The sequence below is a fragment of the Lepidochelys kempii genome, chromosome 6, assembly GCF_965140265.1.
Source record: "Lepidochelys kempii isolate rLepKem1 chromosome 6, rLepKem1.hap2, whole genome shotgun sequence".
NCBI classification, from domain to species: Eukaryota; Metazoa; Chordata; order Testudines; family Cheloniidae; genus Lepidochelys; species Lepidochelys kempii.
In genome coordinates this window covers 27,709,067-27,723,618 of record NC_133261.1, presented here as the reverse complement: position 1 = coordinate 27,723,618, position 14,552 = coordinate 27,709,067, and the positions used below count along the sequence as shown (strand labels likewise).

At 44.0% G+C, this 14,552-nt stretch overlaps 2 protein-coding genes across 2 annotated transcripts in view; both read right to left on the bottom strand.

The window, feature by feature from the left end:
• Positions 1-8,974, bottom strand: part of CD81 (CD81 molecule) — a 76,324-nt gene extending 67,350 nt beyond the window's left edge. The window contains exon 1 of the mRNA XM_073347260.1: positions 8,736-8,974. Within this exon, the coding sequence (XP_073203361.1) occupies positions 8,736-8,801 (66 nt within the window). The 5' untranslated portion in view covers positions 8,802-8,974. The remainder of the gene's footprint in view (positions 1-8,735) is intronic.
• Positions 8,975-9,912: 938 nt separating this feature from the next.
• Positions 9,913-14,552, bottom strand: part of TSPAN32 (tetraspanin 32) — a 73,867-nt gene continuing 69,227 nt past the window's right edge. Inside the window, exon 8 of the mRNA XM_073347258.1 lies at positions 9,913-10,809. Within this exon, the coding sequence (XP_073203359.1) occupies positions 10,693-10,809 (117 nt within the window). The 3' untranslated portion in view covers positions 9,913-10,692. The remainder of the gene's footprint in view (positions 10,810-14,552) is intronic.

Here is a 14,552-nt window from a genome sequence, read left to right as displayed (position 1 = left end):
CCATGCTTTCCCCTACCTCTAACCATACCATATTTACCCACCACAGGCAAGAGAAAATAGCTATCTGCTGTGTGGAAAATGGAATTAAAAGGGAACTCTGTTATGCCTTCTAATTAGACACTTCCCTAGTAATGCAGTCAGTGCGCGCTCTAGATCTGGAAGGCTGCCATGGGCTGCATTAGATACTAAGTTGGTTGATCCTTTTCAGAGCAAGTCAATTTCTTCTTCGTTATGTTTAATTATATTTTAAACGAAGCTATCTGGCTTCCTGTAGTCTCTCCAGGGTCACTTCTTGGTGTGGGCCAATCCAGTTCTGGATGAAGGCAGCACAGCTCCAAACACTGGACTGAACTCTGCTTTCAATTCAGCTCAGTTAGCACAGAAGCTGAAATCTGATTGTCTGCTCAAGATTCAAGAAATGAGGTTGTGAGGGGGAAGGAGGAGAGGGAGTAAATCACAATTCAATGAAGTGCATAGCCAAAACAAGCCATGACTGAACTGTCATTTAAAAAAAAAAAAACAGAACTAAAACTGCCATATCTACAAGTAAAACTGAAAGCTCAGTTCAGTAAACCACCAGTAACTCCCAATCTTGCGATATGAGGAGGAGTTGTTTTTCTTTCAAAGCGCCTATTGGAATTAGCATTACCAACTGTGTACTTTCACATTTCAGAGACAGGTTTTCAGAAGAGCTCAGAACATCAGCAGCTGAGCTCCTCTGCAGACCTGGCCATTAGCGTCAGAGAAGCACGTGCAGAGTGCTTTGGAAACTCCTGCCCCAACTCCAAGTGCTGAGCATTTGGCAGTCTGGCCCTTAATGACCTAATAAGGCACAATCTAATCGTAGCCAATATCAGTCTCTTTTGATGCCCAGACATATCTTTGCACTTCTGGAATACCTGTCTTCAGAGGATCTCAAAGCACTTTATGACTTTCCTGTAGTGAAATGGAGGCAGAGGTCAGGCAACTTCCCAAGGTTACACAGCAAGTCCGTAGCAAAGCTAAGAACAGATCCCTGAACTCCCAATTCCAAGTCCTGTGCTTCAACATTTAGGCAATTCATTCAAGTTTCTGGCCTTGGTTTCATCTGCAGCTGCAACAATGAAAGTCAATCCAATTGAGGAGACCACCACTGAGAAAGGATTTCTGTCTCAATTCAGCCCTTACAAGAGCAGATGCAATTCTATCAACTTCAGTGACACTAGCCTCGCTGCAGATTTAAGGAGCACTTACCATGTTGCCAGAAAAACCAGCACATGCAAGCATGAGCTGGTGAGAGCGCCCATATCTCACACCAAGAGTTTAAAGGGTTATTTCTTTTTAAGAAAAGAAAAGGAGCTGCAGATTCTAAAATCCTTTCTGAAGCACAGTGAACTGAATATGCTGACACTTATCCCTTCCAGAACATGTATCCCCATAAGAAACCCCATGTATGATACCTACAAACTATAAATGTTTTCAGTGTTGTTGTAGCCATGCTGGTCCCAGGATATGAAACGCACAAGGTGGAACAGATGTGTTAACTCCTTATGCTTAACAATCTTGCAAGAAACCATTCAAAATGGACAATTAACATCTCTGCAGTTATAGGACAAAGGAGAGTTAGTGGATTGTTGTAATGAGACACACAACTAGTGTCTCTACTGAGTCCATGATTTTTGGTGTGTAGCAGAATTGTGAATTTAAACTCCTCTTTTGAAGGTGTTGGTCAGGTTTCCTTTGAGGATGAGGACTGAGAGGTCAGATATAGAATGGTCACTTTGTGACAAATGTTCACCTGCACAGCTAGACCAACTTCTGTTGGTCCAAAAAGAGAGAACCTCACGAACCTTTTACAAACTATAAATGGTATATAGCCATTTGACTGTGTGTACATGGCATACACAATGCATATATAAACTAGGACTATAATTTATAGTGCCTATCCATCATAATTAGGAAGACTAACACTATGCCAAACCTGTTAGCCTACCCTACCGGATAGCTAGCTGGTCTGGCATCTTCTACATGAGGTCTTGAGCTAAGGGACCTAAAATAAGAAAAAGGGACAGGGAAGAGGAGACTTTTTGGTATGACACTCTCCGGTAAGTTGGCAGAAAAGGAAGGTCTCTCCATCCATTTCCTCAGCATAGCTGCCTTATGAGACTCCAACATGTACTGGTGGCTGGGGGTCAAGAAGGTTGTCATTTATTTACACTGCAGCGGAACAAACATTAAGGGGGGGGGGAGAGATACCACAGTTTTTCCCCTTGGACTCCAACATGTACTGGTGGCTGGGGGTCAAGAAGGTTGTCATTTATTTACACTGCAGCGGAACAAACATTAAGGGGGGGGGGGAGAGATACCACAGTTTTTCCCCTTGTTTGGTGAATTAAGTTAAAGCTTAAACTGCTTCCTTCCTTCTTCTGAAGCCTCAGAACAAGCTTCTCTTTAACATGCAATGACAGTGCAGAGTTCTGCCAAACTTCTTGCTCTCCCTCACACTTTTGTGCCAACAACTCCCGACCTGGATTCAGGGCAGATATGCAAGTGAGTCTAGGGCGCTAGGGAAGGGCAAGAACCGAGCAGCTCTGCATACTAACAAGCTAGTCTGGTGTCAGCCCTGGTGCCTCCCACAGCTTAACAAATCCTAAAAACTACAGTATATATTGACCTAGATTTTCAAGGGTTCCACACCCCCGACTAGAGCTGGATTTTCAAGAGAACACAGCATATTGGTACGGAGCACTTCTGACAATCTGGCCCCAACTGTAGGTTCTAAAAAGTAATTTGAAAAATCTAGCCCTGTGTTCACTGAGAATGGACACCCTCAAGGGGTTAGTGACTTAGACTGAGTGGCAGAACTTCAGATACAAATGTAAAGACACCTTACGTTAAGACACTGCTAGCTATCTCCTGCCTAGGCTCAAATTTCAACTGGTAATTAAAGATCTCCCTCTAAGCCCATATCAAGCCTGAGTGTTCCAATAAAACACAGCTATGAAAGCTGCAAGATACCCTTAAAGGGGGAGTGACTAAAGGTATGTCTATACGGTAAATTAAAAAAAAATTATATATCAAAAATCCACACACCCACGGCAGTGCATCTCAGTGCCTCAGTCAGTTAACCCGGGCCATGGGTTAAAAATAACCAGGTAGATGTTTAGGCTCCAGCTGGAGCCCAGGCTCTGTGACCCTCCCCAGGTCTCGGAGCCCAGCCCAAGCCTGAACATCTACATGGCTGTTTTCAGCCCCGCAAGCCTGTGTCAATTGACAAGGGCTAGGAGACTTGCTCCCACTGCGTTTTTTTCCTGGCTGAGTAGAGACACCCTAAAAGGCCTCCCAGCTTTGAAGCCTCTAAGCAAGCGTCATCTGGGATGAAACTGCTTGATAACAAGGTTCATTAGTGGAGTCCAACATGGCTGATGGGCTGATCCTAGCCACAACTGGCTATCTGTGGAAAGATGCCCGCCAGAACCTTCAGAATGATGGGTAGGAGTAGTACTCAAATCTTAGGCCTGAGCTGGAACAGTGGTGGCAGAGATGGATGGATGCACAGCAGTCCCAAAAGTAGTCTATCATCTGCACTGGGTTAGAAACAGCTCATATGGTGAAGCTTCTGCCACCTATGAGGCTCCCATGCTGTTGCGGTCATCATTCCACTAAAGAATTACTAGTGACCCTTTGAACCCTTCATGCCACTCCTCAAACCAGCCAGAAGAATCACCGTTGTGGACACTTGTGCAGATCAGTTTGCTCTGCCCCTTTACACACAAGAGTGTTCTCTTCATGGCTGAGATTCCAGCTCTGAGACTAAACATCCCATAGTTCGGACAGAGATCACTGCCCTCATGATCACCTTTGATAGTCTGAACATTCTGTTATTCATGGAACAAACAGGATGGCTTACTATTCCTTCTTTTAAGCAGTCTTCCTCCTTTCTAGTCACTGCCTATGTTTTCAGGACTGTAGTTTCCTCAAGAAGTCAGTGGTGTCTCAAACATAGGTAGGAGTGCTGGTAGCACAAGACTGAGGGGAAGCGTCTACATAACCAGATAATCCTACTGTCAGGGTGCCAATGCCTGAGATGATGGGGCATCTAGGGTTCCCAGGTTTATGGATCTTGGGTAACAGATAGAATACCCCTGGTCGGGGCTCTAGGAGTGTGTCTGTGTAGATTTGTTCCTGTGCTTCTTCAGAGAGTTTCTTGAGCAGATGGTGTAGTTTCTTTTGATAACCCTCAGTGGGATCAGAGGGTAATGGCCTGTAGAATGTGGTGTCAGAGAGTTGCCTAACAGCCTCTCATTCATATTCCAACCTATTCATGATGACGACAGCACCTCCTTTGTCAGCCTTTTTGATTATGATATCAGAGTTGTTTCTGAGGCTGCGGATGGCGTTGTTGCACGGCTGAGGTTATGGGGCAAGTGATGCTGCTTTTCCACAATTTCAGCCCGTGCACGTCGGTGGAAGCACCCTATGTAGAAGTCCAGTCTGTTGTTTCAACCTTCAGGAGGAGTCCACGCAGAATCCTTCTTTTTGTAGTGTTGGTAGGAACGTTTCTGTGGGTTAGTGAGCTGTTCAGCGGTGTTTTGGAAATATTCCCTGAATCGGAAACGTTGAAAGTAGGATTCTAGATCACCGCAGAACTGTATCATGTTCGTGGGGGTGGTGGGGCAGGAGAGGCCCCGAGATAGCCCAGCAGAAGAGTCTGTCCTAAGAGCATAGCTGGATAGATTAACAATATTGTTGGGTGAGTTAAGGCCATTGTTGTGGCCCCTTGTGGCATGTAGGAGTTTAGCCCACTTCCACCTTAATTGAACTGGCTCATTAGCACTGACCCCCCACTTGGGAAGGCAACTCCCATCTTTTCATATGCTGTGTATTTATACCTCCCTACTGTATGTTCCACTCCATGCATCTTATGAAGTGGGTTTTAGCCCACGAAAGCTTATGCCCAAATAAATTTGTAAGTCGCTAAGGTGCCACAAGGACTCCTCGTTGTTTTTGCAGATAGGAAAACAGTCATTTCCTACCAGGGAGACAGGGGTGGATGTGAACAGGCAGGCTTGCTCTGCAACTGCGTGTGTATAGTTCCCATATATCCTTCCTGCTAGATCCTAGTGTCGCCACAAAGAACCACTCGCCCCACTCAAAAAAAAAAAAAAAGAAGTCAGGAAACTAGGACAAAAAGGAAAGAAAGAGCTCCTGGATGAACTAGATAACTGGGAAGGAGCAAAGAGAAGGAAAGTGCAGTGACCCCGAAGTAAGGAGGTTAGATGGAGATGCTACCGTTTTCTAACATCTGCTTGTTATTTTGAGGGAGGAGTTGGTAACGAGAATGTGAGAAATATTGTGTGGCGCTCATTCTTTAAACATGAATTTAAACCAGGGATGAACCTGGCCCACTGTCCTCAGTTCTATGTTTTTCATAGGAAGATATCATCAGACTGGAGAAGGGGCAGTGCAGCAAGGGTGGTTGCAGTTGAACTTATTCTAAACTGGAATCAAGAACACCCCAAGGTGACCAGACAGGAGTACTGAATACGTGGGGGTGGATAGCAGAGGGCAGGCACACGGTCCAGCAGCTGGAGCAGCCACAAGTCTGGAGTTCCACTCCCAGATTGATGACCGACTCCCTGGATGCCCTTGGGTGTCACTTTACCTGTCTGTAAAATGGCACGAATACTTACATGGCCAAAGCTGGTGTTGTGAGGTTTAAGCAATCCATGCTTGTAAATGCTTGAGATCTCTTGAGGAAAGGCGCTAGAGAAGCTCACAGCATTGCAAAATGAGATCACGTCTACACTACAGGCGTCTGCTGGTGTCGTCGTCAGTCAGCGGCGTAATCCCTGACAGACATAGCTATGCCAGCAGAAGCCCCTACTACAGATGCAGTTACACCAGCAAAACTGTGCTTCTACCGGTATAGTGTTTTGTTCGGGTAGTGCGGGTGTGTGGAATAAGCTATACTGATAAAAGTAGAGCTTTTCCACTCTAGCTGCATGCACTTTAGGAGTGCTCTGGCAGTGTAGCTATACCAGCCAAGCACTCCTAGCGTAGACATGGCCTGAGTTAAAAGTGCTGCCGGCTCAGTGAGGTGAGGAGAATTAGAGCCCAGGAAAGAAAATAGGAAATTCCGAGGAACCGGAATCAGCTACTGGTTGAAGCTATTGGTATTTCCTGTTTATATCACCAGCAAATCAGTACACAACACATTCTTAGATAATCATCTGTCACTAGCTGGGGTGGGATGGGGGTTCATTCATGTAAACAGATTCTCTGCCGTCAGTGCATTCATGACCAAGGAGAAGTGAGTGTTGCAAAAATATTCCCTTCATCAGACTTCACCCTCACTGAACTCCTCCTTCACTGTCACCAGCACTGCTCTTTCTAGCAGTCAGCAGGGACCCGGGACCATGACCTAGAATTCCAAGGAAATGGATAGGAGTTCAAGGCCCTGAGCATGGGAGGCTTCCTGCTACCCCATCTAAAACCACCTCTCTGAAATGGTGCTACTCTGGTGTCTGATTAGTGTAAATACATGTTGTCAACTCAGTTTAAAAGTAGGGTGAAGACTGATACAGCCTTCAGGTGTTCTCAACTGCCAGCAAAATATTAACTGTAACCAAAGCAGGGCAGGGAAGTGGTGTTCAGCTACTACTCTGGTCTCTAAAAAAGCTGCAAGAATCACATATCATCCGAGACAGGCCTGGCCAACCCAACACCAAAGCATCACTGTCTGCCCCTAAAATGTCCAGCAAGATAACTAGCCACACCAGCTCCATCTCAGGGAGGAAAAGGCATGATAAATAAGCAGCCAAACAGAACAAAGGGCACTGCCTTTCACGCACAAACCCCCAGTCACCCTGGGGGGACTCATAACTGGGACAAACAGGCTGACCTTATTACACACACAGGGGAAAGCTAGCCTACAGAACCTACTGTTAAATTAACACAGCTATACAGCTGATTAACTATTCATGGCAGACAGCTGCTAGAAGACCTTCTTACTACATACAGGATTTGCTTCTTAAATAGTATGGAAGCTTTTTCTTTTTTCAGGGGTAGGGATAGCTCAGTGGTTTGAGCATTGGCCTGCTACACCTAGGGTTGTGAGTTCAATCCTTGAGGGGGCCATTTAGGGTTCTGGGGCAGAAATTGGGGATTGGTCCTGCTTTGAGCAGGGGGTTGGACTAGATGACCTCCTGAGGTCCCTTCCAACCCTGATATTCTATGAAGCAACAGTGCTCAAATTGTACAGTCAGGAAGTCCGAGCTCCACAGAATGTTACTTAAAAAAATCAAAACCAAATCTCCTCTAAAATCCAGAGCTGTAGAAACTAAGGCAAAGACTTTTCTGAGATTCAGGGTGTGGTCCTTGCAAAATTCTCCAAGCAGGGAGGGAGTATGAGACGATGGGAGGGGTGTGAAAAACCATGCACATCGCCTATCTTTTAAGCGTCCTCATTTGTCTTCTTTTAAGCGTCCTCATTTGTCTATGACATCTATTAAGCAAGTATGTTTTAAGTCCCCCTTCCTCCCCATGTACATTCCTTCTCCAAGCAATCAGCTCATCTTTCTTAACCTAACAGCAACACCGAGTTTTCAATTCATATCCCAAGGCTGGGAAACCTAACATTTCCCCCCAAACTCCACCCAGATTCCCCACTTGTAAAACAGGAGAAGCAGGAGCACTAGACAAAATAATAAAGTGAATAATTTTTTTAAAAAAAAATCCAGTTTTACATGTCTCCTCATTTTTAACTATTTTTGTTTTTCGGCCATAGGTGCTGGAAGTAGGGGTGCTGCAGCAATCCTTTTCTTGAAGTGGGGTCTATCATATATAGGGTTTACAGTTTGATTCAGTGACTCTCAGCACTCCCACTATACAAATTGTTTCAGCACCCTTGTTTTCAGAGCCAACTTCGCTGCACATTTTTGAAAATTTGGCATCAAAACAAATTTCAAAGATAAAAACGTATGTTTACTGAAGAGTTATTTTTTTATTTTTAAGAAAGAAGGGGGGGGGGGAAGAGAATACATCACACTCTAATTTCCAGCGTCTAACCACAGGATTTACATGTTTTAGTAATTCTCTAGTTCCCACCGGCTAGAACCCCAGAAAACACTTTCACCGCCTGCAGATGCCTTTACAGCTGACCACCTCAGCTATTATATAACTACGCACCAGCATTTGTACCCACGGGCGTACTCGCTCAACCCCGCAGACAGACAGACAGAGCTCCTCACTCCGCGCCTCCCAAGCATTTTTCAATTCGGTTTACAGGTGGTTTATCAACTTTGGCGAGCGTCTGTACATTTTAACCCGGGATCAACGCAATCCTTCAGAATTTAAAGAACCACGTCAGATTTATGGGGCTTTTTTTTTTTAATTAAAAAAAATTTAAAGACCTGGGGGGGGGGGTAAGAACAGCTCGCAGCCTGGGCTTGCGGATCAGCCCACTGCTCAGGCCCGTAAGCTCTTTCAATGCAACAACCATTTTACGCTGGGCTCAACCTCCCCCATCTTCCAAACCGAATGTCCTTCCCGTCCCTCACAGCTGTTCAGAGGAGGGGGCTTTGCTCCTCTCGTGCAGGGAGGAAGCCAAGTCTCCGCTCCCCGCTGCATTGTTTTGGGTCGGAATCCCTCTGCAGCCAGGGGGAGGAAAAGCGAACACAGCCGCCCCGCGTTGTGTGATACACACATCCGCGCCCGAGACCGGGGGGGAGAAATGGAAAAAAAGCGCAACTCACCCAAAAGACAAAATTAAAGACAAAAAGCAGGTATTTGATGCACTTGGTGCAGCCTTCCACGCCCATTGCTGCGGATTTCTGTGGGCAGAGCTGCCTGCGAGGGATGGCCTGTTAAATCAGCGCGTGTGAACAAGGAGCCGCAGCTATTGCGGAGGGTAGCCTCTATGTTTTCCTTTGGGATTTCCGCTGACTGGTGAGGTGCTAGGCGGCTTCTCTTCGTTATCTCCTCCCCCATTCAATTACAGACACCCACCCCCTGGCTCTGTCACTAAGCCACGATCCTCCCACTCAGCCGCAGCCGGTCATTTTTTTACAGAGGAGGCTACCGCCTCCTGGGGGCAGGCGGCCCCAACTTCCCACTGCCTTTTATACCATTTCTGAACGACCCCAGAAACAGGCATCAATCATACCGGGCACAGCTGTTCTCAACGTTCTCAAGCGACTGGGCCACTATTAACGGATGAGACTGATGTAAGTAAGTAGCTCTTACTTAAAAGTCTCTATGTCCAGATTCACAAACCACAAGTGACTACTGAAAAAAATATAAGGAGGACTTGTGGCACCTTAGAGACTAACCAGTTTATTTGAGCATGAGCTTTCGTGAGCTACAGCTCACTTCATCAGATGCAGAAAAGCTTATGCTCAGATGAATCGGTTAGTCTCTAAGGTGCCACAAGTACTCCTTTTCTTTTTGCGAATACAGACTAACACGGCTGTTACTCTGAAACCTGAAAAAAATATATTGCTCTTTTAAAGGCTCAAGTGTACATGGCCATGGAATTCAACAGCGGAGCAGCTACCATGCCTGGGGATTCTTCTGGGGGCCTACTGGAAGTTCGAGGGCTGCACCGAATTTTGGGTAAGAGGGTTGGATTTCAGCTTACATGCGGCAGTTTTAAATTTGGAAAAACCGATTTCCCCATCCCTCATCTAATCTGTATAATTTGTATTAGGCCCTGATGCTGAAAACACTTAATATTCATGCTAAACTATACTGTCTGGAATAATCCCATTGAAAGCAATGGGAGTAAAGTTAAGCACTTGCATGAACCTTTGCAGGATTCTGGGCCTTAATGCATCCAAGGAAGAGATCCAGTTCAGCTGTGTTTGAACTGCAAACACACTTGATCTGAATTACAATTATATTTGACCTTTCAGCACATGAAATTCAGAAAAAAAAAAAAGATAAAAACAGACAACATACATATTTTTAAATTTAATAAAATTTTGTCCGAAACCAAGTTCTGCTGACTTGCTCATCCCTAATAAAATGTATTTCTTGCTCTGGTGCTGATCCTACCGCTCTTACTCATGTTGAGGAGTACCGTACTCTGCAAACAGGTTTGTGAATTCCATTGGGGCTGTGTAGGGAGGATAGTAATTCTCAAAGTGAAGGTGACAGAATAATTATTTATTAAAGGGGCACCTACAGGTGCCAACCAAGATCAAGGTCCCAGTGTTCTAGGCACTTTACATACACATAGTAAGGGAGATCCAGATCCTCAAAAGTATTTGGACACGTACCTCCCACTGATTCCTAGGCGAGAGAGTCTTTGCTCCAAAGAGCTTACAGTTTATTTAGACAAGATGTAGAAAGGCAATATTATCCCTCTTTTCAGATGGGGAACTGAGGCACAGAGAGATCAAGTGACTATCCTCCTCTCACACACAGATTCTGTCGCAAAGTCAGGAATTGAACTCACACACCTCTGATCCTAGTCCAGTTCTTTAACTGCAACAACATTCTTCATCTGGTCTTCTGATACTGGCTTTATTGGAATTAAGTATTGCCTTATGAACATTTCAGACACTGTATTCTGGAACTGCAATGTAGAGCCTTCCACAGGTTTAGCCTGATATCGGTTTGGTTCACTGTGAATGCATCAAGAATGTCCATACTCTTATACAGGAGCTTTTTTCCAGCAGTTAGGCAGCAAGTGACAGAAGCTTCATTTTTCTATCTTTGCTGTACTTTTCTTTCCCCATCTTGTGCCTGTTCATCTTGTCTTGTCCTTTGGGAAATGGGATTGGACTCTAACAACAGTTCCAGCCCATCTCCGTTAACTTCTCTTCCCTAAAAAAAAGGACAGTTATCATACACCTACAGTTTCAAGGCCTTTGGATGCCCCTATACCTGCATCTCACAAAGTAGCATTATTTACACCATCCTAATACATCATGATGTAGCCCTATTTACCCCCACCTGCACCCCTGAGACCTTTGTGGATTCTACTTCCCCATGCACGTGGTTCACAGCCTTTGGATCTTAGTGTGGATTCTTGTCACCCACCTGTTCAGCTGATATGAGGCCTTTCATAGTATAGTTCATTCACCTTAGCATTGGATGAAAGACTATAGTGCTATTTACCCCAGACCATACTTTTAAGATCTTTGTGTGTATTTTCCCCCTCATCCAGCATGGGACTGAGGTGGCACTGTTTACACTGGTCCACAGCTTCCAGACCCAACTGACTCAACTATGGATTTCACAAATGAAATCTAACAAAGATGGTCAGTGGAATCAACTGTTGTCATGGACTAACAGTGATCGGTTGCTATGTGACTGCCAAAACCCAGCCAGGTTGGGGGACAAAACATAAAGGACAAACCCAGATAATTATAGAAGTGGGAGAAATTTATCTTGTGAGGACCTTCAGTTCCAATGACTTTTTCCCCTCCATTACACTGATGATGAGGCACTGGTATAATGGGGTGATGAATATTTTCTCTCTGCAGTATTATGAGAAAAACTATTCTCTCCCTGGCTTAGTAATAACCGAACATCCTATTGTGTGCTCTGGCTAATCAGAACCTGGCCTATTCTTAGAAGTGTGATTTAATGTATATCTATAAGCTAAAAGAAAAGGCGTACTTGTGGCACCTTAGAGACTAACAAATTTATTTGAGCATAAGCTTTTGTGAGCTACAGCTCACTTCATCGGATGCATTCAGTGGAAAATACTGTGGGGAGATTTATATACATAGAGAACATGAAACAATGGGTGTTACCGTACACACTGTAACGAGAGTGATCACTTAAGGTGAGCTATTACCAGCAGGAGAGCGGGGGGGGGGGGAGGAGGGAGAAAACTTTTGTAGTGATAATCAAGGTGGGCCATTTCCAGCAGTTGACAAGAACGTCTGAGGAACAGTGGGGAGCGGGGGGAGGGGGATAAACATGGGGAAATAGTTTTACTTTGTGTAATGACCCTTCCACTCCCAGTCTCTATTCAAACCTAAGTTAATTGTATCCAGTTTGCAAATTAATTCCAATTCAGCAGTCTCTCGTTGGAGTCTGTTTCTGAAGTTTTTTTGTTGAAGTATTGCCACTTTTAGGTCTGTAATCAAGTGACCAGAGAGATTGAAGTGTTCTCCAACTGGTTTTTGAATGTTATAATTCTTGATGTCTGATTTGTGTCCATTTATTCTTTTACGTAGAGACTGTCCAGTTTGACCAATGTACATGGCAGAGGGGCATTGCTGGCACATGATGGCATATATCACATTGGTAGATGTGCAGGTGAACGAGCCTCTGATATTGTGTCTGATGTGATTAAGCCCTATGATGGTGTCCCCTGAATACATATGCGGACAGAGTTGGCAACGGGCTTTGTTGCAAGGATAGGTTCCTGGGTTAGTGGTTCTGGTGCGTGGTTGCTGGTGAGTATTTGCTTCAGGTTGGGGGGCTGTCTGTAAGCAAGGACTGGCCTGTCTCCCAAGATCTATGAGAGTGATGGGTCATCCTTCAGGATAGGTTGTAGATCCTTGATGATGCGTTGGAGAGTTTTAGTTGGGGGCTGAACGTGATGGCTAGTGGCGTTCTGTTATTTTCTTTGTTGGGCCTGTCCTGTAGTAAGTGACTTCTGGGTACTCTTCTGGCTCTGTCAATCTGTTTCTTCACTTCAGCAGGTGGGTATTGTAGTTGTAAGAATGCTTGATAGAGATCTTGTAGGTGTTTGTCTCTGTCTGAGGGGTTGGAGCAAATGCGGTTTATCTATTCAGGGGACACCATCATTGGGCCTAATCACGAAAGCTTATGCTCAAATAAATTTGTTAGTCTCTACGGTGCCACAAGTACTCCTTTTCTTTTTGCGAATACAGACTAACATGGCTGCTACTCTGAAATCTATAAGCTAGTTTCTGATTAGGGGAAATAGTTAGTCCTAAAACTTAACTGATAAAATATAAACTTTCTTGTGGTTTGACATGAATTGCCTTTGGCAGAAAGCGAAAGGAGTTACTTTGGCACACATCAGATTCTTTCAACACTTTTTCATAGCTTATGTGATCAGTTGCAAACTTTAAGTTTCAGCCAATGTTGAGAACTGGCTTAAAACAAAGTTCTTAATAATAGAGTAATTTAACTTCATGTGAAGATTATTTCTTTTAATTAAGTTACTTTCTGGAATTATAGCTGTTGTCTTTCAGACAGTTTTGCTTCCACAGTAAAAAAACTGGACTTTGTAAGAGGTTCAATAGGTGGGGAAAAAGCTGTAATGGTCAGGGTTAAGAAAATTGGGGAGATGAAAGAACCACTTGTTGACCTGTGAAACACTGATTCTTGTAACATCAGTGCTGTCCAGATTTATCAGTGAACACCTTTGTGTAATGGCATGGATAATATCTAGCAATATTCATTTCTATGTGGGAAAATTGAACAGTTAATTTAGGCATAATGAACTGTAATATGATTTGCTTTATTATTAACACAGTGTGTAAACACTGAATAGAGTCTTTGTACTGATGCATTTTTGATACATTTGTGTTTTTAATGGGGTGACCCAAATGTTCTTTGTGCCCAGGGCCCCAATAAATCTTAATCTGCCTCTAGCCAGAATGTACAGAATAAAAGCCTGATACAGATGACAAAAATGGTTTCCCAGAATTACATTTAGTTTGTGATGTGTTGTATTAATGAGTTATGTCAAGGAACTTGCTGTACAGTACATGGCGGCTCCCACCTATGTGCAAGCATCTAATCCCATCAGATGTGATTTAAAGTCTCTTTTGCAGCTTTGTGGATTCACTGCAAAATACTTTGGAATTAATAAGTAAAATGAATGTATACAAATTTACTCTGGCAATTTGTGTCACATGCTATTATTCACCCTATGTACATAAAAATGGCCATACTGGGTCAAACCAAAGGTCCATCTAGCCCAGTATCCTGTCTTCTGACAATGGCCAATGCCAGGTGCTTCAGAGGGAATGAACAGAACAGGTAATGATCAAGTGATCCATCCCCTGTTGCCTATTCCCAGCTTCTGGCAAACAGAGACTAGGGACACCATCCCTGTCTATCCTGGCTAATAGCCATTGATGGACCTATCCTCCATGAATTGATCTAATTTTTTTTTTAATCCAGTTATAGTGTTAGCCTTCTCAGCATCCCCTGGCAATGAGTTCCCCAGGTAAACTGTGCATTATGTGAAGAAATACTTCCTTTTGTTTGTTTTAAACCTGCTGCGCATTAATATCATTTGGTGACCCCCAGTTCTTGTGTTATGAGAAGGAGTAAATAACACTTCCTTAATTACTTTCTCCACACCAGTCATGATTTTATAGACCTCTATCATATCTCCCCTTAGTCATCTCTTTTCCAAGCTGAAAAGTCGCAATCTTATTAAACTCTCCTCACATGGAAGCTGTTCCATACCCCTAATCATTTTAAAATTTGTTAGTCTCTAAGGTGCCACAAGTCCTTCTTTTCTTTTTGCAGATACAGACTAACACGGCTGCTACTCTGAAACCTAATAATTTTTGTTGCCCTTTTCTGAACCTTTTTTCAATTCCAATAATTCCTTCTGTAGGAAGATA